Source organism: Panthera pardus, unplaced genomic scaffold (assembly GCF_024362965.1).
Source record: "Panthera pardus isolate Hobbes unplaced genomic scaffold, ASM2436296v1 HiC_scaffold_1, whole genome shotgun sequence".
Taxonomy (NCBI): Eukaryota; Metazoa; Chordata; class Mammalia; order Carnivora; family Felidae; genus Panthera; species Panthera pardus.
This window is the reverse complement of record NW_026526654.1, coordinates 3,157,039-3,181,616: the sequence shown is the minus strand read 5'-3', so window position 1 is coordinate 3,181,616 and position 24,578 is coordinate 3,157,039. Positions and strand designations below refer to the sequence as shown.

The following is a 24,578-nucleotide window of genomic DNA, read 5'->3' as shown; positions in this document are numbered from 1 at the left end:
GTGTGGGTGAAGTGCATGGAATTAGCAATGTGGAAGACATTCCTGCAAATATTGTCTGGTTATTTAGAAAATGGTGACCACCAGTATTTTTATTCTTGGTGAAGCCTTTTAATGATACCTGCTCCTCCAATACATGTTCTGAGATTAGTAAATAAATCTCTTGTACACTCTAGGCACTTTTCAAACTGCTGCTTCTATGCTGCATCTCAGCAGGGTTCGCTCTTATGTTGTCTCCTTAAGGGTGCGCACTCAGTTTCCTATTGCCCTCCAGCTGTCCTAGAGCTAAACCCACTGATTTTTAAAGTACCTGGAGTTAAGGCCCACTGACTATAGAAACCCACTTGTTTCCAAAGGCAACAAGTATTTGTTTCCCAACTATGTATCTTCCTTTTCTACCTTTTTCAATATGGCCTCCTCTTTATGATTAACTATGGAAGATCTGTTCTCCCAGTCTTCAGGACCTTTTCAGAGTTGGTTGCATTGATGTGTCTGTTATCTCAATGTCTCTGTGGGGCGAAGTGATCTCAGGATCTTCCTGTGCCTGCCATCTTCCCAGAAATCCAATATACTGAATTTTAAGACAAAACTCTTCACCTTCCTTCAGCAGAAGTAGCTAGTCATAGATTAAATTAATTAGTATGTTGTGAGCAAAGCTATATACACAAACCTTATATTTGTTTTTTACTAATCTTTGAATCTTGATTTACCATTGGAGGAAAATACAATAAGCAACTAAATTTGATACATTTATTCTTTTATAATGACTCCCAGCTTCTCCTCTCAGAAAGGTCAATATCAAAACCTATGGATTTTTGAACTGTGACCTCAGTCACAGTTGGAAGCAAAAACTTCCAATATGTGAAAAAAGTCAAAATTTAAGTAAAAATCAGGTTAACAAATGGTCTGGTCTTATATTGTAAAAGTTTATTGAGTAGATTATACCTCAAAAATGAAATAGATTATGAGTGGAAATTTTGTCATTTGAAATTTGTAGAGCAGTGTTGGAATTGGATGTTAGGTCATATATTGAGGGATGTTCAATGCCCTAGGAAGATTCCACCATTTCCATGTCCTCAAACCTTACAAAGAAATGTAGAATACTCTATAACCTTATGTCAATTTATATGGCTTAACCAAAACCACAAAGATGTCATGTTTCAGAGATGCAGAAACACTCCTTTGGAGGCTACTAGTTTGTATCATCTTTTTTAGTGGAAGCATGAGATTTCTAGTGGGGAAGCACAAGTTCATAATCATGGTCAGCGGTACAGGAAGAAGGCCTAGTAGCACAAGTCATCCTGAGAAGGGCATATTCTGTTTCGGGCCCATTTCTAAATGGCTTCACTGTCTTTGTGGTGGAGTCGATATTCTCATAACCATCATCGTTGGAGCTCAGGGAGGGCCTCCGATAGGAACTGTGACTAATGACAGTGTAGCACACTTCCTCAGAACCACTGCCATTCTCATGTTCCTGCCAAGCACAGAAAAATAAAAATAATAATAAATAAAGGATCCAGGATCATCTATCAAATTTGCGCTCAACATCTGCCCTTTGTTTCTTCTTGTCTGATGGTGATCTTACATTAGGTATCCAAACTACTACTCATTATGCTTTCATTTCACTTCAAATATTAAAAGGGAAAAGAAGGATACTATTATCCTTCTGAATATTTTTTTAAAAAAGTAATGATATACATTAAGTCACAGATATTCAGACATAATATATGCAATAATTATATGTCAATAAGTAGTCAAACTACATAAAAAATAAAGTGTCATAAGATAAAATACGATTAAAATTTTGACCTTAAATACATTTTTGTTGCATAGACCATGAAAAAAAATGGAAAACATTAAAATACTGCATTATAATTAAATCAATAAAATGCTTGTGATATAGTATTAAAAGGAATAAACATTCTTTATGTGTCTATTAACCACCATGTGGTCCACCATGTTTGTAAATACAAATGCTAATTCCTGGGTTTAAACATTAGAAGGCAATATGAAAAGCTGAAAAGAATTAATGTTTTTGGTGGTCAAATTATAAGTGTAAATTGACTTAATTTTATTTTTGTTACAGTAGTTTTGAAAATTAAAATGATAAGCTTCAGTAGAATTAGGACAACAATAAGGACAACAACAAACTTGCCAATCATTTAAATCAGTTAAAATATATATATATTTTTTAATTTTACAATTTTTGCATTAAAAATATAAGGAAAATTATTTAAAACATAAAGTGCTTTACAAGCTCATTCAGAAATTATCAGAAGGACCTATAGCTACCCTTAAATAAAGTCATCTGTATTTTGACATTTATCACACAAGTTAATATTTTTATTACCTGATTAGAGGCAGATAAAACTTCTTTGCCTAAAGGATAAAAACAAAAATTGACATTTTTGGACTATCACAAGTTAGGGGGAAAAGGTTTTCAATACAGTGATCTAACTGCAAAGAAGTCCATCATCTAAGCATGTGACATTATCTCATGTTGTTATGGAGGTTCTCAGACCTGAATGACAAGATCAAGAAAGAATATATGTTCAGGAAGCATTAATACTATGTTTTTGTGTAAGTGACATGCACCATATTTGCTGAATAAATGTGGATTTTGGAATTGGGTAATAAAATTTTCTCCACAAACATGCCATAAAAATAAAGTATGGAAAGTTCAAAGAAAAAAAAACAATTATATATGAAATTTAGGATATAAATTTGATTAAAGTATCATAGGGAAATCATATGTATTTTTTTAATTTTGTAAAGTTTACTAACTTTTGAGAAAGGGAGAGACAGAGTGCAAGCAGGGGAGGAGGAAAGAGAGAGCAGGAGACAAAGAATCTGAAGCAGACTCCAGACTCTGAGCTGTCAGCACCGAGTCTGATGTAGGGCTTGAACTTGCAAACTGCGAGATAATTACCTGAGCCACAGTCGGATGCTTAACTGACTGAGCCACCCAGACACCCCATATAATTTTTAAAGATAAGCAATCATAGAGATAGATACTCAAATAACAAGATTAACTATTTCAAATTAAATACAAATATATTCAAGCTAATTATATCTGTCAATGATGAAGTAGTTTGTATTTTTGTTGTGAAGATTAGATTCACAAGTACCATTTTTTAGATACTTATGTATTCACTTGTTCATGTCAATTTTTAAGAGTTTATTTTGGTTTTTCATTTCCTTGCCTCAGGAGACATATCTAGAAAGAACTTGCTACAGACAATGCCAGAGAGGTTACAAAACTAAAAAGGTAACCTACAAAATGATAGAAGATATTTACAAATGACATATTTGATAAGGTTTTATACCTAAAACATATTAAGAACTTATAAAACTCAATACCCAAAAAACATAATCCAATTACAAAATGGGCAGAAGACTTGAATAGACATTTTTCCAAAGAAGACATCCAGATGACCAACAGACACATGAAAATATGCTTAACATCACTCATTATCAGGTTAATACAAATTAAAACCATGTTGATACCACCTCATACCTGTCAGAATGGCTAAAATTAACAATACACAAAACAACAGGTGTTGGTGAGGATGTGGAAAAAGGGGAACCTTCTTGCACTGTTGGTGGGGATGCAAACTGGTGCAGCAACTGTAGAAAACAGTACGGAGGTTCTCCAAAAAGTTATAGTGTTTGTTTTAAAGTATAAATTGTCCAATATAAGTATTGCTACTCTGGCTTTCTTTTGACATACGTCTGCATGATAAATGTTTCTCTAGCCCTTCACTTTCAGTCTTTTGGAAGAGCAACTTAAAATCACTCAATGGCTGTTCCTACCCATTCAGCAGCCTGAACAGTGGGATCTGCAGACTAGTTTTCAGTGGCAAGCTGAGTACTCCAATCTTCAGTAGGGAACTTCTGAATAGGCGCAGAGGGCACCTGCATGCCTTCAGGGCAGTCTGCAACTTCAGGATGAGTGAACTCAGGAGGTGAAAAAGTACATTCACCTGGAAATTGCTCCTTGATCACAGTCTTTTCAGCAGAGGTGTGCTCTTTCTTTTCAGGATCTCTGTAGAAGTAGAGATCAGGTATGATATCCCATAAGTGTTCACAGGCTATGATATCATTCATTCAAACAACTTTCTGGCATCCACCAGATCAGACCCATTTAGTGAGCTCCCTATTGTTGCACAAGATGGCAATGTCCACATAGTGCAGAGGAGAGTCTGTGTTACACAGAGCGATGGTAGGCAAGTTAACATAAGATGCCTCTGTGAGATCTGGTTGTCAGCCCTGAGATCAGTAGCCATCAGAGGTCTTGGTTCCCAGAAGACCTCTTGGATCTAGTTAGTGAAGTTTCCAAAAATGAAATGGCCAGCAATAAGTGTGGCTCCAGTAGCATCAACACACTGCGGCCCAGCTCGCTGGCCAGTACTCCTGGATGGGATAACACTGACATCAGCCAGGTTTTCAATGGCAACACAGGCACAAGCTGCCAGCAGAAGCTTCTCTCAGGTTCTCTTCAGATCTTTGACGTAGATGCCATTAATTTTTCTTTTGTAGATGTACTGTTCCATTTGGAAGTCAAGGTTGGTGCTACCTATATGGGTTCCTGCCACAAGGAATTTGAGGAAATCCTCTTCATTCATTTGCAGGACATCAAGTCTCTGGATTTTTCCCTTTAAGTTATGACTAGAATGCAATATCATATGAATGCCTCCCTGGGTAGCGTGGAAAGGGATGGGTCTTTATTTTTTTAATCCATTCTGACACTTTATGTGTTTTGAGTGAAATATTTAGTCCATTTACATTCAAAATAATTATTGATAGATATGTATTTATTGCCATTTTATTACTTATTTTGTCCATGTTTCTGGAGATTTTCTCTGATCCTTGCTTGTCTTTCTATGCTTTCCTGATTTTCTTTAATGGTATATTTGGATTTTTTCTCTTTATTGTTTGCATGTTTACTACTGGTTCTTATTATATGGTTACTATTACATTTGTATACAAACTCTTCTTCAAATTGAAATCTATATTAAGTTGATAGTCATTCAAGTTTCAACCCATTTTCCCCTTCCTTCCCTTGTTTTATGTTATCATATTTTATAAGCTTTTTTTTGTGTGTGAGTTCCTTGACCAAATTTTATAGAAATATTCATTTTTACTACTTTTCTGTTTCATGTGTTTACACTGTCACTTGAGATCTCTCCTTTCCACTTAAAGAGTCCTCTTTAGACTCAGCGGGACAAAATTTCAGAGGGAGCTGGGAAGATGGCAGCGTAGGAGGGCGCTGGGCCCACCGTGCGTCCCGCTGATCACTTAGATTCCACTTACACCTGCCTAAATAACCCAGAAAACCGCCAGAAGACTAGCAGAACGGAGTCCACAGAGCCAAGCGCAGACGAGAGGCCCACAGAAGAGGGTCCCTCCCGAAGCGGATCTCCGAAGGAAAAGCGAGCTGAGCCTGCCCCTCCTGCTTGTGCACCTAGCTGATCCACCCCAGGTAATAAGCCAGATCCCCAGCACCACAAGCCTGGCAGTGTGCAAGTAGCCCAGATGGGCCACACAACCCCACAGTGAATCCCGCCCCTAGGAGAGGGGAAGACAAGGCACACACCAGTCTGACTGTGGCCCCAGCAGTGGGCTGGGGGCAGACATCAGGCCTGACTGTGGCCCCACCCACCAACGCAAGTTATTCAAGACAGCACAGGGGAAGTGCCCGTCAGTTCCACACCACACCACCAAAATGACCAAACGGAAGAATTCCCCTCAAAAAACGTCCAGGAAAAAACAACAGGTAACGAACTGATCAAAAATGATTTAAACAATATAACAGAAAGTGAATTTAGAATAATAGTCATAAAATTAATCGCTGGGCTTGAAAACAGTATAAAGGACAGCAGAGAATCTATTGCTACAGAGATCCAGGGAATAAGGAACAGCCAGGAGGAGCTAAAAAATGCTATTTATGAGCTGCAAAATAAAATGGAGACAACCAAGGCTCGGATTGAAGAGGCAGAGGAGAGAATAGGTGAACTAGAAGATAAAATTATGGAAAAAGAAGAAGCTGAGAAAAAGAGAGATAAAATCCAGGAGTATGAGGGTAAAATTAGATAACTAAGTGATGCACTAAAGAGAAATAATCTGCGCATAATTGGTATTCCAGAGGAGGAAGAGAGAGGGAAAGGTGCTGAAGGTGTACTTGAAGAAATCATAGCTGAGAACTTCCCTGAACTGGGGAAGGAAAAAGGCATTGAAATCCAAGAGGCACAGAGAACTGCCTTCAGACGTAACTTGAATCGATCTTCTGCACAACATATCATAGTGAAACTGGCAAAATACAAGGATAAAGAGACAATTCTGAAAGCAGCTAGAGATAAACGTGCTCTAACATATAAAGGGAGACCTATAAGACTCGTGACTGATCTCTCTACTGAAACTTGGCAGGCCAGAAAGGAATGGCAGGAGATCTTCAATGTAATGAACAGAAAAAAATATGCAGCCGAGAATCCTTTATCCAGCAAGTCTGTCATTTAGAATAGAAGGAGAGATAAAGGTCTTCCCACACAAACAAAAACTGAAGGAATTCGTCACCACGAAACCAGCCCTACAAGAGATCCTAAGGGGGATCCTGTGAGACAAAATAGCAGAGACATCGCTACAAGCATGAAAACTATGGACATCACAATGACCCTAAACCCATATCTTTCTATAATAACACTGAATGTAAATGGATAAATGTGCCAACCAAAAGACATAGGGTATCAGAATGGATAAAAAAAACAAAACCCATCTATTTGCTGTCTACAAGAGACTCATTTTAGACCTGAGGACACCTTGAGATCGAGAGTGAGGGGATGGAGAACTATTTGTCATGCTACTGGAAGTCAAAAGAAAGCTGGAGTACCCATACTTATATCAGACAAACTAGACTTTAAATTAAAGGCTGTAACAAGAGATGAGGAAGGACATTATAGAATAATCACAGGGTCTATCCATCAGGAAGAGCTAACAATTATAAATGTCTATGCACCGAATACAGGAGCCCCCAAATATATAAAACATTACTCGTGAACATAACCAACCTTACTGATAAGAATGTAGTAATTGCAGGGGACTTGAAGACCCCATTTACAGAAATGGATAGATCATCAAGACACATGGTCAATAAAGAAACAAGGGCCCTGAATGATACATTGGATCAGATGGACTTGACAGATATATTTAGAAATCTGCATCCCAAAGCAACAGAATATACTTTCTTCTTGAGTGCACATGGAATATTCTCCAAGATAGATCATATACTGGGTCACAAAACAGCCCTTCATAAGTATACAAGAATTGAAATCATACCATGCATACTTTCAGACCACAATGCTATGAATCTTGAAATCAGCCACAGGAAAAAGTCTTGAAAACCTCCAAAAGCATGGAGGTTAAAGAACACCCTACTAAAGAATGAGTGGGTCAACCAGGCAATTAGACAAGAAATTGAAAAATGTATGCAAACAAACGAAAATGAAAATACAACAATCCAAATGCTTTGCGATGCAGCGAAGGCAGTCCTGAGAGGAAAATACATTGCAATCCAAGCCTATCTCCAGAAACAAGAAAAATCCCAAATACAAAATCTAACAGCACACCTAAAGGAAATAGAAGCAGAAGAGCAAAGACAGCCTAAACCCAGCAGAAGAAGAGAAATAAGAAAGATCAGAGCAGAAATAAACAATATCGAATCTAAAAAAAACTGTAGAGCAGATCAACGAAACCAAGAGTTATTTTTTTTTAAACATAAACAAAATTGATAACCCTCTAGCCAGGCTTCTCAAAAAGAAAAGGGAGATGACCCAAATAGATAAAATCATGAATGAAAATAGAATTATTACAACCAATCCCTCAGAGATACAAACAATTATCAGGGAATCCTATGAAAAATTATATGCCAACAAACTGGACAACCTGGAAGAAATGGACAAATTCCTAAACACCCACACTCTTCCAAAACTCAATCAGGAGGAAATAGAAAGCTTGAACAGACACATAACCAGCGAAGAAATTGAATCAATCATCAAAAATCTCCTAACAAATAAGAGTCCAGGGCCAGATGGCTTCCCAGGGGAGTTCTACCAGACGTTTAAAGCAGAGATAATACCTATCTTTCTCAAGCTATTCCAAAAAATAGAAAGGGAAGGAAAACTTCCAGACTCATTCTATGAAGCCAGTATTACTTTGATTCCTAAACCAGACAGAGACCCAGTAACAAAAGAGAACTACTGACCAATATCCTTGATGAAGATGGATGCAAAAAATCTCCATAAGATACTAGCAAATCGAATTCAACAGCATATACAAAGAATTATTCACCATGATAAGTGGGATTCATTCCTGGGATGCAGGGCTGGTTCAACATTCACAAATCAATCAACGTGATACATCACATTAATAAGAGAAAAGATAAGAACCATATGATCCTGTCAATCGATGCAGAAGAGGCCTTTGACAAAATTCAGCACCCTTTCTTAATAAAAACCCTCAAGAAACTCAGGATAGAAGGAACATACTTAGAGATCATAAAAGCCATTTATGAAAAGCCCACAGCTAACATCATCCTCAATGGGGAAAAACTGAGAGCTTTTTCCCTGAGATCAGGAACACGACAGGAATGCTCACTCTCACCGCTGTTGTTTAACATTGTGTTGGAAGTTCTAGCATCAGCAATCAGACAACAAAAGGAAATCAAAGGCATCAAAATTGGCAAGGATGAAGTCAAGCTTTCACTTTTTGCAGATGACATGATATTATACATGGAAAATCCGATAGACTCCACCAAAAGTCTGCTAGAACTGATACATGAATTCAGCAAAGTTGCAGGATACAAAATTTTTGTACAGAAATCAGTGGCATTCTTATACACTAATAATGAAACAACAGAAAGACAAATAAAGAAACTGATCCCATTCACAATTGCACCAAGAAGCATAAAATACCTAGGAATAAATCTAACCAAAGATGTAAAAGATCTGTATGCTGAAAACCATAGAAAGCTTATGAAAGAAATTGAAGAAGATATAAAGAAATGGAAAAACATTCCATTCTCATGGATTGGAAGAATAAATATTGTGAAAATATCAATACTACCCAAAGCTATCTACACATTCAATGCAATCCCAATCAAAATTGCACCAGCATTCTTCTCGAAACTAGAACAAGAAATCCTAAAATTCATATAGAACCACAAAAGGCCCCGCATAGCCAAAGTAATTTTGAAGAAGAAGACCAAAGCAGGAGGCATCACAATCCCAGACTTTAGCCTCTACTACAAAGCTGTCATCATCAAGACAGCATGGTATTGGCACAAAAAGAGACACATAGACCAATGGAATAGAATAGAAACCCCAGAACTAGACCCACAAACATAATGCCAACTAATCTTTGACAAAGCAGGTGAGAACATCCAATGGAAAAAAGACAGTCTCTTTAACAAATGGGGGTGGGAGAACTGGACAGCAACATGCAGAAGGTTGAAACTAGACCACTTTCTCACACCATTCACAAAAATAAACTCAAAATGGATAAAGATCCTGAATGTGAGACAGGAAACCATCAAAACCCTAGAGGAGAAAGCAGGAAAAGACCTCTCTGACCTCAGCCTCAGCAATTTCTTACTTGACACATCCCCAAAGGCAAGGGAATTAAAAGCAAAAATGAACAACTGGGACCTTATGAAGATAAAAAGCTTCTGCACAGCAAAGGAAACAACCAACAAAACTAAAAGACAACCAACAGAATGGGAAAAGATATTTGCAAATGACACATCGGACAAAGGGCTAGTATCCAAAATCTATAAAGAGCTCACCAAACTCCACACGTGAAAAACAAATAACCCAGTGAAGAAATGGGCAGAAAACATAAATAGACACTTCTCTAAAGAAGACATCCGGATGGCCAACAGGCACATGAAAAGATGCTCAACGTCGCTCCTCATCAGGGAAATATAAATCAAAACCACACTCAGATATCACCTCACGCCAGTCAGAGTGGCCAAAATGAACAAATCAGGAGACTATAGATGCTGGAGAGGATGTGGAGAAACGGGAACCCTCTTGCACTGTTGGTGGGAATTCAAACTGGTGCAGCCACTCTGGAAAACGGTGTGGAGGTTCCTCAGAAAATTAAAAATAGACCTACCCTATGACCCAACAATAGCACTGCTAGGAATTTACCCAAGGGATACAGGAGTACTGATGCATAGGGGCACTTGTACCCCAATGTTTATAGCAGCACTCTCAACAATAGCCAAATTATGGAAAGAACCTTAAATGTCCATCAACTGATGAATGGATAAAGAAATTGTGATTTATATACACAATGGAGTACTATGTGGCAATGAGAAAGAATGAAATATGGCCCTTTGTAGCAACGTGGATGGAACTGGAGAGTGTGATGCTAAGTGAAATAAGCCATACAGAGAAACACAGATACCATATGTTTTCACTCTTATGTGGATCCTGAGAAACTTAACAGAAACCCATGGGGGAGGGAAAGGAAAAAAAAGGAGGTTAGAGTGGGAGAGAGCCAAAGCATAAGAGACTTAAAAACTGAGAACAAACTGAGGGTTGATGGGGGGTGGGAGGGAGGGGAGGGTGGGTGATGGGTATTGAGGAGGGCACCTTTTGGGATGAGCACTGGGTGTTGTATGGAAACCAATTTGACAATAAACTGCATGTATTGAAAAAAAACAAAATTTCAGTTTAAAAACAAAAAAAAAAGAGTCCTCTTTAATATTTCTTGCAAGGCTGGTTCAATGGTCACAAACTCCTCTCATGCTTTTGTGTCTGGTAAACTCATTATCACTCCTTCTATTCTGAAAGACAGTCCTGGTGGACAAAGTATTCTTGGATGCAGATTTTTCCATTTATCATGTTTTATATAGCATGCCACTCCCTCTGGCCTACCAAGTTTCTGTTAAGAAATCTCCACCTAGTGTTATGGCCCTCCATGTAAGTTAAGAACTTCTTTTGTCTTGCTGCTTTTATGATTTTCTCTTTATTGCTCTATTTTGCAAATGTATTTACAATGTCTTGGTGTTGGTTGGCATTTATTGATTTTGAAAGGAGTTCTCTGTGTCTCCTGGCTCTGGATGTCTGTTTCCTTCCCCAGATGAGGGAAGGTTTCAGCCATTATTTCTTCAAGTAAATTTTTTATGCCCCTTTCTCTCTTTTCTTCTTTTAGAACTACTATGATATGAATGTTATTATATTTGATGGAGTCAATGGGTTCCCTAAATGTATTCTCCTTTTGCATAATTCTTCCTTCTGTCTTTGTTCAGCTTCATTGCATTCCATTACTTTGTCTCACAGACCATTAATTCATTCCTCTGACTCTTCTACCCTGCTGCTCCTTGCATCAACTGCGTTTTTAATCTTGTTTATTTCATCCTTCATATCGGATTATTGTTTTTTGTTTTGTCCCTGTGGTAAGGGTCTCACTGTTGTCTTCTATTCTTTTCTCAAGCCCAGTGAGTATCTATATGATCATTGCCTTGAATTCTATATCAGGCATGTTACTTATATACGTTTCACTTAGATCTCTGGCCAAGGCCTTATGTTGTTCTTTCATTTGGGATAAATTCCTCTGTCTTCACATTTTGTCTAAGACTCTGACTTCTTTTGTGTGTTAGAAAAGCCACTTATGTCTCCTATTCCTGAAAGTAATGGCCTTGTGAAAAAGAAGTTAGGTAGTGGCTAGCACCTCAGGGAGTGTGTTGTGTGTGCTGTGTGTGCTCTGCTCTTGTCTTCTGGCTGCTCCATCCTTCATGACAGTCATCTGTAGAGGCTCTCCTTGCCTGCAATCATCAGTATTTTGTCCCTAGTCAGAATGTGGTGAGTTTTAACTAGGTGTGCTTTGATCTGCTTGTGTAATGAAACTTGACACCAGTACCACTGGAAGTGAGGCCCTGCAGAACTCTCTTGTTTTCTTGGGAAACATGGTGTGGGAAGGGGTTTTAGCTGGTCTTCTGGGGAAGTCCCATGCTGGGAGTGAGGCAAATGTGACTAAAAAGAGCAGGTCACCAGATCACAGTTCCGTTGGTCTTGGTGTAAGCAAATTATCCAGTGTCTACACTATGCTGTTTTTTGCAGGTGATCTGTGCTTATGCTGAGGTGTGCAGGTGATGGAAATGGCACTGGCCAGATCTTTTGTTCCCAGAGAAGTGTCTCCATGAAAGCTGCCTCTCAGGGATGCATTCTGAGAAGACCAAATAATCTCCCACCCGTGTGCCCCAACTCCTTCAGATCATTGTTTCCATGCTGCCTACTCCCAGGTTGTCAGCCCAGCCTGCTGCCATTTAAAATTCCAACTTTTAGGCCCTACTGGTTGCAAGAACTCACAAAATTCAGGTGCTCTCATTTTCTAAGCCAATGGTTTTGGGGAAATGTTCTCCTTGTGCATTCCTCTGTTTGCTAATCTCTCTCCCATCCTTCTCTGCAACCATGGCTACCTCCCTTCTACAGCACCTGTGATCTTTTTCTCCCCTAAACTACATTTCTGCACTTCCTCCCTTCTTCGTTGTGGTTTCTTCTCTCCCTTTCATTGTTGAGTTTGTTCTGTCACTCTTGCCCTCCATTTGTGGGGTATTTAGGATAATTTGCTTATCTAGTCATGTTTGTGGAATGAGGGAAGACTAGATTCCTCCTACTAGATTCCCCCACTGCCATTTTCCTGCTCCCCACAACTAGTATTTTTTAAATTAGCAATATAGAATGAGGGAAGTCACAGAGTACTAAATATGGAAAAAATCCCAATTTATAAGAGGAATATTGAGTAATTCTTAAATTTACAACTTAATTGACTTGATGGTGACCCATAAAATCTTTGTATATATTAAATAAATTTAACAGTTTCTGCAAAACAACAATATGTTAATTTCTCATAGCTCACTATTTTTCATAAATAAAAAGTCATGTTCAATGCACTGATTTCATGTATGGAATAACATATGTGTATGTATATATGTACATATTCATATATATGTGTATATATATATATATAAAACTTTATAAATGTATTCGTATACAATTATTTAATTAAACAAAATATCAACCTTAATACTGTTTTATTATCATGAACTGAGGGAATTACACGGCCTTAATACAATTCAATTATACCATTAACAAAAATTTGAAGAACCAACTATCCATATAAAGGGGATGAGAAAATCAGACTACTGGGTGAAGTAGTTGTCATTATTGGTGCTGAAGATGTTAAAATTTCCAGGAACAAGCATATTTAGTCTCAGGTTAAAAACATGGAACATGCCATGACTGCCCTAAAGGCCAGTTGAATTAAGATTCAGAGTAGATTTCTTATTTAAAGTTAGGGTATTGATTAGAAAAGAATATGACTCTTAAAGTCAGAATGATAATATCTGGGAGAATTTCTGATGACTACAATTACCCTGAATCCCAACCTCCAAGGCTTTTGTCAGATGAGGCACTCCTTCTGTTACTGGATAATGAGGCTCTTCATACTGAAAACCTTGAAGACATCATCTTGTGAGAAAAAGTCAAAGATTATGCCTTACCAAAAGCACTCCAATGTATTTATCCTCAAAATGAAAATCAGATCCAACATGTCTTTGAAATGGGGTAGATTGTAATGCAAGGTATTATGCTAAGAAAACACCAAATCAAGAAAACAAAAGTGTTAATTCAGCATCATGGTTTTGTTATTGAATGAATTCCTAGATTTTGAGGAAAGCATATGTATTTTATATGACTAAATGAATGTCTTCATATCAGTGCACTTACCAGAGGGTCTGGACTTAATACTGCAACTCAGAGATTTAAAAGCACTTCTAATCATTAATTAGAATGGATGCCTAGAAATTGATCTCAGCAATGGCAAAATTAGCAAAATTAGCTCCAGTGTTTCATGTTGTATTAGTCTCCTTTTGCTGCTATAACCAATTACCACAAACCTGATGGTTAAAACAATACATGTTAATTATCTTAAAATACTGGAGATCAGAATTACAAAATGAGTCTCACATCAAGGAATTGATATGGCTGAACTCATTTGTGCAGACTCTAGGGGAGTTACATTCTTTGTCTTTTCTAACTTCTAGAAGGTGGCCTCAGTCTTTGGATAATAGGCCCCCTTTTTTCAATGTCTGTGATATAAAACCAGCATTGGCTGTTTGAATTTTACTCCTACTGCATTATTCTGACACTGTTTCTGCTGTTCCTCTCTTACACCATTTAAAGACCTTTGTGTTTACACTGGCCTCACCTAGATAAACCAGGATAGTCTCAGATGAAAATATGACACCACATACCCAAAATGTGGAGAGGAGAGGAGTGAAGAATGGATCCAAAGTTAAATAACCATCAACTTAATAAGACTGCTACATGCAGAAGTTGTTATATACAAACCTAATATTAACCACAAATCAAAAACTAGTAAAAAATACAAAGAGTAAGGAAAAAGAAATTTAAATGTAACACTAAAGAAAATCAGCAAACTATAGGAGAACAAGAATGTAACAAAGAAAATATTCAGAAACAACCACAAAACAAGTAATAAAATGGCAATAAATATGTATCTACCAATAACCACATTGAATGTAAATGAACTAAATGGTCCAATCAAAAGACCAAAAGGATTTTAAAAAAAGACAATACTCATCTATATATTGCCTACAAGAGACTCATTTGAGAACTAAAGATATTCGGGGCACCTGGGTGGCTCAGTCAGTTAAGCAGCTGACTTTAGCTCAGGTCATGATCTCACGGTTCATGGGTTTGAGCCCCACATAGGGCTCTGTGCTGACAGCTCAGAGCCTGGAGCCTGCTTCAGATTCTGTGTCTCCTTCTCTTTCTACCCGTCCCCTAATGGTGCTCTGTCTCTCTTTGTCTCTCAAAAATAAATAAAACTCTTTAAAAATTAAAAAAAAGAAATAAAGATACTTGCTAATTGAAAGGGAGTAGGAGAAACATCTATTATGCAAATGGATGTTAAAAGAAAGTTAGAGTACGATACTTATATCATACAAAATAAGCTTTAAAATAAGTAATCAGAGAAAAAAAGGACACTATATAATAATAACAGGGACAATCTAGCATGAAGAACTAACAATTGTAAATATTTATGCACATAGCATAGGTGCTCCCAAATCCATAAAACAGTTAATAAGAAACATAAAACAATAAATTGATAATAATACAATAGCAACAGGGGACTTTCACACCCCACTGCATCAATGAACATGTTGTCTAAATGAAAATCAACAAAAAAACAATGGTTTTGAACAGCACGCTGGACAGATGGACTTGACAGTTATATTCAGAACATTCCATCCTAAAACAACAGAATACACATTTTTTTCAAGTGCAGATGACATTCTCCAGAATATATCACATATTAGGCCAAAAAACAAACCTCAACAAATTGAAAAAGATTGAAATCATACGATGCAACTTTTCTGACCACAACACTATGAAACTAGAAGTCAACCAAAAGAAAAAATCTGGACAGAACACATATATATGGAGGTTAAATGATATGCTACTAAATAATGAATGGATTAACCAAGAAATCAAAGAAGAAATTTTTAAAAAGTACATGGAAAAGGGTGAAAATGAAAGCACAACTGTCAAAAACCTTTTGGATACAGCAAAAGTGGTCATAAGAGAGAATTTAGAGAAACGCAGATCTACCTCAAGAAGCAAGAAAATTTTCAAATCAACAGCCTAATCTTACACCCAAAGGAGCTAGAAAAAGAACAACAAGTGAAACCTAAAGCCAGAAGAGGAGGAAATAATAAAGATTAGAACAGAAATAAATGATATAGAAACAATGAAAAAAGCAGAACAGGTCAATGAAACTAGAAGCTGTTCTTAGAAAAAAATAGTAAAATTGATAAGCCTGTGGTCAGACTACTCAGAAGAAAAGATAAAGGACTCAAATAAATAAAATCACAAATGAGAGAGCAAAAATAAGAAAAATCACAGAATAATAATTATAAGAGAATATTATAAAAAACTATCAGCCAGCAAACTGGACAACCTAGTAGAAATGGAAAAAAAATCCTAGAAACATAAATTACCAAAATTGAAACAGAAAGAAAGAGTAAACCTGAAAAGATGAATTACCAGCAAAGTAATTCAAACAGTAATCAAAACCTCCCAACAAACAAAAGTCCAGGGCCAGGTGATTTCATAGGCAATTTCTACCAAACATTTAAAGAGAGTTAGTATCTATTCTTCTCAAACTAAAATAGAAAAGGAATGAAAACTTCTAAATTTCTATGAACCTAGAATTACACTACTTGCAAAACCAGATAGACTCCACTAAAAAAAGAAAACTACAGGCCAATATCTCTGATGATGAACACAGATGCAAAAATCCTTGACAACATAGTATCAAACAATTTCAACAAAACATGAAAAAGGTAAGAGAAAGGATAACAGCCATATGATAATTTCAATACATCCAGAGAAAGCATTTTGACAAACTACAACATCTATTCATGAAAAAAAAAAAAAAAATTAACAAAGTAGCTTTAGAAAGAACAAACTTCAACACAATAAAAGCCTTATATAAAAAACCAACAGCTATCATCATTTGTAATGAATGAAAACCAAGAGCTTTTCCTTTAAGGCCAAGAATAAGACAAGGATATCCACTCTCACCTCTTTTATTCAATATAGTAATGGAGGCCCTAGCCACCACAATCAGACATACATACATACATACATACATGGCATGTGATCAGTAAGGAAGAAGTAAAAACTTTCACTATCTTCAGATGACATGATGCCCTATATAGAAAACTTGAAAGGCTCATCCAAAAAACTGCTAGGACTGATGAACAAATTCAGTAATGTCACAGGATGCAAAACCCCTGTACAGAAATCTGTTGCATTTCTATAATCAATAATGAAGCTGCAGAAAAAGAAATTAAGGAGTCAATCCCATTTAGAATTGCACTGAAAATAATAAGATACTTAGGAATAGACCTAACCAAAGAGGTAAAAGACCTGTACTCTTAAACTATAAAACACTAGTGAAAGAAATTGAAAAGAACACAAAGAAATGGAAAGACATTCTATGCTAGTGGATTGGAAGAACAAATATTGTTCAAATGTCTATACTACCCAAAGCAATCTATCAAGGTAATCCTTATCAAAATACTAACATTTTTCACAGAACTGTAATGAACAATTTTAAAATTTGTATGAAGCCATAAAAGAACCTGAATATCCACAGCAATTTTGAAAAAGAAAAGCAAAGCTGGAGGCAACACAATCTGGACTTCAAGTTATATCACAGAGCTATAGTAATGCAAACAATATGGTACTGGCACAAAAATAGACACATAGATCAATGGAACAAAATAGAAAGCCCAGAAATAAGTCCACAATTATGTGGTCAATTATTTTCACAAAATCAGGAAATAATATCCAATGAGAAAAAGACAGTATCTTCAACAAATGGTGTTGGGAAACTGGACAGTAACATTAAAAAAAAAAAAAAAGAAAAAGAAACTGTACTGCTTTCTTATACCGTACACAAAAATAAATTCAAAATGGGGATGAAAGACCTAAATGTGAGACCCAAAGACATAAAAATCTTAGGGAATAAGAGAAAATATTTGCAAATGACTTAACCAATAAAGGATTAGTATCCAAAATATATAATGAACTTATAAAATTCAGCACCCAAAAAACAAATAATCCAATTAAAAATGAGCAGAAGGCATGAACAGACATTTCTCCAAAGAAGACATCCAGATGGCCAAAAGACACATGAAAAGATGCTCATCATGACTTATCATTAGGGAAATGTAAATCAAAACTCCAATTAGATATCACCTTGCCATTGTCAGAATAGCTAAAATTAACAACACAAGAAACAACAGGTGTTGGGGAGGTTGTGGAGAAAGGGGAACCCTCTTACAGTGTTGGTGGGAATGCAAACTGGCACAGCCACTCTGGAAAACTGTATGGTGGTTTCTGAAAAAGTTAAAAGTATAACTACCCTATGATCCAGCAATCCCACTACTGGGTATTTACCCAAAGATTGCAAAAACACCAGTTCAAATGAATACATGCATCCCAATGTTTATAGCAATATTACCTACAATAGCCAAAACATGGAAGCAGTCAAGTGTCCATCAACTGGATGGACAAAGGATGGATAAAGAACATGTGGTATATATATGATTTCACTCATACGTGGAATTAAAAAAAAATGATGAATGTAGGGGTTTTGGAAAAAAGGTTCAAATCAGCAAACAGACTCTTAACTATAGAGAACAAATTGAGAGTCGCTGGAGGGGAAGTGGGTAGCAGGATGGGTTCTATGGGTGATGGTTATTAAGGAGGGCACTTGAAATGAGAACTGGGTGTCATACGTAAGTGATGAATCACTAAATTTTACACCTGAAACTAATATTACATTGTATGTTAACTAACTGGAATTAAAATAAAAAACTAAAAAGAAAAAAATCCAGGATACTCTCCCCATTTTAAGATTCTTAATTATATCCTCAAAAATCCCTTTTTTTCATATTAAAGAAAAAATAATTCAGATTTAAATTGGATATCTTTGGGGCCTTAATTCTGCCTACCACACATGTATTCCTTAGTATTGAAAAAAACAAAAATATCTCAAGATTTGGGACTATATGAACATTAAAGTAAATATATACATATATATTTAATGTTTATTTATTTTTTAGAGAGAGAGACAGACAGACAGAACATGAGCAGAGGAGGGGCAGAGAGAGGGGGAGACACAGAATCCAAAGCAGGCTCCAGTTTCTGAGCTGTCAACACAGAGCCCGACATGGGGCTCCAACTCACAAGCTGTGAGATCATGACCTGTGCTGAAGTCGGATGTTTAACTGACTGAGCCACCCGGGAGCCCCTTAAAGAAAATATATTAATGTAACCTGCTCATCCATCCCCCACATTTCATAAAATAGCACAAAAAAAATCTTTTTCCCAAGTCCCTTATACCATGAGCATTATATTGCTTTCTGAAACACAAAATTAACTCGCTGTTTGTTTCCTTTTTAGGAAGTCTGGTAGTCCTATTATTTGTGAGATGTTAGTGAACTGCAATGTCTTTTCTGCAGTTCAACCCAATATTTATGACCGAACCGCAAAAGTTGGTTCCATGAATGATTGAAGGTAACAAACTCTCCAAAATATGAAAACCTGGTTTTAGTTTTATCACCTGGTTTTGTTTGGAAGTAGAGAGGATAACAATGGTATTGAAATATGAGACACAAGTGGTCCACAGCACGCACAGCAAAGAGTTTGTTAAAGTTAACTTGCAGTTCCCCAAGTGGAAAAGGCCAGCATAAACACTTCAACAGGCCATTATGGAAAGAATGAGGAGTATAAAGATTGAGCTATAAACTTATTGCTTCTGAAGCACATAAACAGAGATCATGAGACAATCATTTGTAATTCAAGACCAAATAAATTTGGTCAAAAGGCCGAATGAAATTGCTTTGAAAGGATCTGCTTCGTACCTTAGCCCACTAGTCAGAGTAAAGGAGAAAATATTTTCTTCCCTGTACTTGTTTCAGAATGAGTGGAAAGGATTCATAAACACATCCTGTGAATTTCGCCACACCATGAAAACATAGGTAAAATAGTTATGTTAACAATGGGCAGCAGCATCACATTGTTTCTCCTGTTCTCCGGTGACCTAGTCCAAATGGAATGTAAACAAACTAATCAACAGCAGTGTATCTTCCCTAAGGAAATCAGGAAAAGATATAAAGGTGGTGATTTTTTTTAAGTTTTTATTTAATTTCCAGGTAGTTAACATACAGTGTAATATTAGTTGCAGGTGTACAATACAGTGAATCAAAAATTCCATGCAAGAGGTGCTCATCAAAAGTACACTCATAAATCCCCAACTTCCCCATTTAATTTCCCTTTTTGGACATTTTCACAAATTCAATGAAATGGCAAGTTCAATCACATTTACTACTTCAATTGAGGTCTGTTTACTTGAGTAAAGTAATACAATGACAGACATCTAACATGCATTTTATTTTACGTGGAGGGACATCAGCACAGCTACATTAGTGTACTTCCGGGCTCTATCAATTTCTGTCTTTTGGTGAAAATATGCTTTGCAGAAATATTGATCATTTCATATATCCACAGGACATAATATTGGCCTACTACATGGAGAACATAAAGCTAAGTGTAGGTGAACAGGAAGGGTCAGGTACCATAGGTTACTTTAAATGCATGTCTAAGGAAAATGAAAGAGCCAGCATCTCAGTGAATTTTCTGAATTATTTCAGGGTAAACCCATCCAAATCATTTTGCATCTGTTTGCTGTCAAAACAGCAGACTATTTTGTGAGTTTCTTTGATTTTGAGTAAGCCATATACCACTTTAAATTGGACCCAGAAAGAGATTCTCCTGTGGTAGAGGACTAATACAAAATTTGATTTCATAAAACTATTAATGAAATGAATGAGCACTAGCAAAACTGATTAATTAAAAAACAGATGGAAAGCACACACACATGCATCCACACACAGAAACATTAGAAATGAGCAAGAAGCACCACTATAGACCCTGTAAACATTAAATACATACAGAGATATAATAACAATTGTAAGATTTAAGACTTTAAAATTTTAATTGAAAGAGACCAATTTAATGAGAAATGGAACTTGTAAGGCTGACAAGATGAAACAGAAAATAAGAATAGTCTGTAATCACAGAAGCATTTTTATCTGTATGCAAAGAAGTTTTTAAATAAATGTCATCGCCCTAGATAGCTTCACCAGAAAATTCTACCAAAGACTACAAGAAGAAAGATTAATCAGACACAAATCTTCATGAAAGTAGAAAAAAATCCAAAGCTGGATTACTGAAGGACACCAGAATTTTAGGTGTCCCCAAGAAAGGGCAGTGTCAGGTAGCATAAAGGTTACTGTGACCTAAGAGAGTGTAGAGGTCAGAGAAATGGAGGAAGGAATGATGTTAAGAGGGAGATGTTGAGCAATGTTTGTAAGTTCTAGAGATAAGATAATTGAAACTAACATTGACAATTGTCCTTTAGACTCTGTAGTTACATTTTGGCAGAGGCATTCATATTTTTTTAAACAAAACACACAGTTAGACATATATTTTATACCATACTTTAGTACAATCATTTACATAGACATACAATCAATATAATTGTCATATAAGACAATTTTATGTGTAATGCACTATGATGCTTTTCAAAATATGTTATTCTATTTATGGCTGTGATGAGGTTTAATGAAATACATTTATTTCATAGCCCATAAATGTGTTCAATGAAACAGTAGTACCATAAGTATATCACCATGAGCTGAGAGGTGATTAAGAAATGCAAAGTTTCAAATGATGAAGCTACACAATTTTTTTAACACTCTTGGTTGTAAAATGAGAAGACAGTTGAAGAATAGCTATAAGAAGTGAGTTTGTTTCAGATATGTCTGTCCCACAAACATATTGTTGTTCATAACTGTTTATTCTGAGAAGTTAACATGATTACTGCACCTGGATACTATATCAAAAAAGTGAAGACTAGCCCAAAACAAAAAAGAAAAGGAAAATAAAAAAGAAACACATAACACAAGCTCATATTCAAAATGGTCCTATTTAAAACACCTATACATAAATTAAAATCAGCAGGATTTAGGTTAATTACTTCCCATAGAAGTTTATAAAGTATATAACTATATTTATAAATAAATATATATATTTATATATATAATATATAATAATAAATATATATATAATATATAATAATAAATATATATATTTATATATATTATATATAAATATATATATATTTATTTATAAAGTATAAATAAATCATATAAAATAGTTTAATTTTGCTTTTGTTTCCCTTGTCAGATAAAACATATCTTTTAAAAAGAAATGTGTATATGACCAATGTCAAAGGAGTGACTGCCTGTGTTTTCTTGTTTCTGTGTTTTATGGTTCCAGGTCTCACATTTCGGTCTTTCATTCATTTGAGCTGTGTGTGTGTGTGTGTGTGTGTGTGTGCGTGTATGGTGTAAAGAAGTGGTCCAATTTCATTCTCTCACATGTTGCTGTCCAGTTTTCCCAACGTCATTTGTTAAAAAGACTTTTTCCAATTACATATTCTTGCTGCTTTATCATAGATTAATTGACTGTGTAAGTGTGGATTTATTACTGGGGTCTTTATTCTGTTCCATTGATCATGTGTCTATTTTTATGCCAGTACTATACTGTTTTGATTACTACAGCTTTGTAGTATAACTTAGAATCTGACATTGTAATATTTCTGGTTTTGTTCTTTTTCAAAGTTGCTTTGGCTATTCAGGGTCTTTCCTGGTTCCATACAAATTTTGTTATTTGTTCTAGTTTTGTGGAAACTTTGGCATTTTGATGAGGATTTCCTTAAATCTGTAGATTGTTTTGGGTAATGTGTACCTTTTAACAATACTGGTTCTCACAATCCATAAACATGGAATATCCTTTCCATTTATTTGTTATCTTCAATTTATTCCCTCAGTGTTTTATGGTTTTCAGAGTCCAGGTTTTTAACCTCCTTGGTTCAGTTTATTCTAAGATATATTATTCTCTTTAGTGCAAATGTAAATGGTATTGTTCTTTTTCTTTAATTTATCTTTCTTCTACTTCATTATTAGTGCATAGAAATGCAGCAGATTTCTGTATACTAATTTTGAATTTTGCAAATTTACAGAATTAATTTATCAGTTCTACTAGTTTTTGATAGAGTCTTCAGGGTTTTCTATATATAGTGTCACATTATCTGCAAATGAAAGTTTTACGTATTCCTCATCAATTTGGATGTCTTTTATTTCTTTCTCTTGTTTGATTATTGTGGCTAGTACTTCCAGTACTATGTTGAATCAAAGAGTTAGGAGTAACTACACCAAAACTTTTTGGAAAAAAAAAACAAAAGTTTTTGCAAAGGTAGCCATCAGCAAAACAAAAAGGAAACCAATTCAATAGGACAAGACATTTGCAAATGATGTACCTTATATATAAAGATTTAATATCCAAAATGTGTAAAGAACTTACACAAATCAACACCAAAAACAATCAATTACAAAAATGGACAAGGGAACTGAATAGATATTTGTGCAGAAAGCACATACAGATAACCAATAGACACATGAGAATATGCTCAACATCACTCATCATAGGAGAATACAAACCAAAACTAAATGAGGTATCACTTCACACCAGTCAGAATGGTTAAAATTAACAGCACGGGAAACAACAGGTGTTGATGACAATGTGGGGAAAAAGGAACACTTTTACACTATTGGTGGGAATGCAAACTGGCACAGTGACTCTGGAAAATAGTATGGATGTTCCTCAAAAAGTTAAAAATAGAACTACCTTATAACCCAGTAATCACACTACTGGTCATTTACCCAAAAATACAAAAACAATTTCAAAGGGATACATGTATTCCTATGTTTATAGCAGCATTATTTACTATAGCTAAGTTATGGAAGCACCCAAGCAACATATATACATATAATATGTATATATGTGCAATAGAATATTATTCTATTTTATTTTATTCTATAGAATATTATTCATATATATGTATATATATGCAATAGAATATTATTCAGTAGTAAAACAAGAATGAAATTTTGCCATTTGCAATGACATGAATGAAACTAGAGAGTATTATGCTAAGAAAATAAGTCAGTCAGAGAAAGGCAAATGTCATATGACTTCACTCATACATGGAATTTAACAAAACTAGTGAACTAGGAACAAAAAAGGAGAGAGAGGAGAGAGAGAGGCAAACCAAGAAACATTGTTAACTATAAAGAATAAACTGATGGTTACCAGAGGGGTGGTGGATGAAAGGATGAATGAAGCAGGTGATGTTTATTAAGAAATATACTTGTGAGGGGATATGCTTGCCCCAAATGGCAGAGAGACAGGGGGATCCATCTGTCCCGTGTCCCTCAAACAAAGAAGTGTAGAAGCCAAAGGACTTTGAACACCAGAGCCTGGGAGGAAAAGAGACTGAATCTACTAGGAAGAAAATGGGAAAACTAGAGAAAAGATAGGTGGGTGATTGTGAACTGGAGGAGATAAAAAAGGCTGCATGGGCGTAGAGGGGAGGGATCCCCTTCTGCAGAGAAACAAAGGGAAGAGAAAGAGCAGATAGGGAATTGTCGAACCATATCTAGACACGAGAAAGACCTTGGACTGAGACTGAGAGGGATATGATCTCTAACTGCGGGGATTTTCTTCGGACTGGGGCCAGCTCCATATTCACACACCTGGGGAAGTGGGGAGCCAGGCCTGGATGAGGTTGTAGGTCAGAAACTCAGTCCACAGCTGAAGAAAGTGGTTCGCTCTCTGAGGTCTGCATGATAGCACAGAACCTGCCTGCCTCTGCCACCCCTAGGTGCAGTGGTTGGGAAGAGGGCTCAGTCTGCAGGAGGATAAGGCCACCATTTCTCTGCAGTGTTGTGGGAAAAGACAAAGCCTACCTGTGTCTGCCACCCTGGGGGCTGGTGGCGGTGAGGGCTGTGGCTCAGT

General features: G+C 36.2%; 1 protein-coding gene and 1 pseudogene across 2 annotated transcripts in view; both read right to left on the bottom strand.

The window, feature by feature from the left end:
- Positions 1-1,193: 1,193 nt before the first annotated feature.
- Positions 1,194-24,578, bottom strand: part of GCSAML (germinal center associated signaling and motility like) — a 43,532-nt gene continuing 20,147 nt past the window's right edge. For both annotated transcript variants that reach the window (XM_019438496.2, XM_019438495.2), the window contains 2 exons: positions 2,348-2,376; positions 1,194-1,471 (listed from right to left, as the gene is read on the bottom strand). In XM_019438496.2, the coding sequence (XP_019294041.2) occupies positions 1,229-1,471; positions 2,348-2,376 (272 nt within the window). In that variant the 3' untranslated portion in view covers positions 1,194-1,228. The remainder of the gene's footprint in view (positions 1,472-2,347; positions 2,377-24,578) is intronic.
- Positions 2,390-5,120, bottom strand: LOC109260340 (40S ribosomal protein SA-like; annotated as a pseudogene).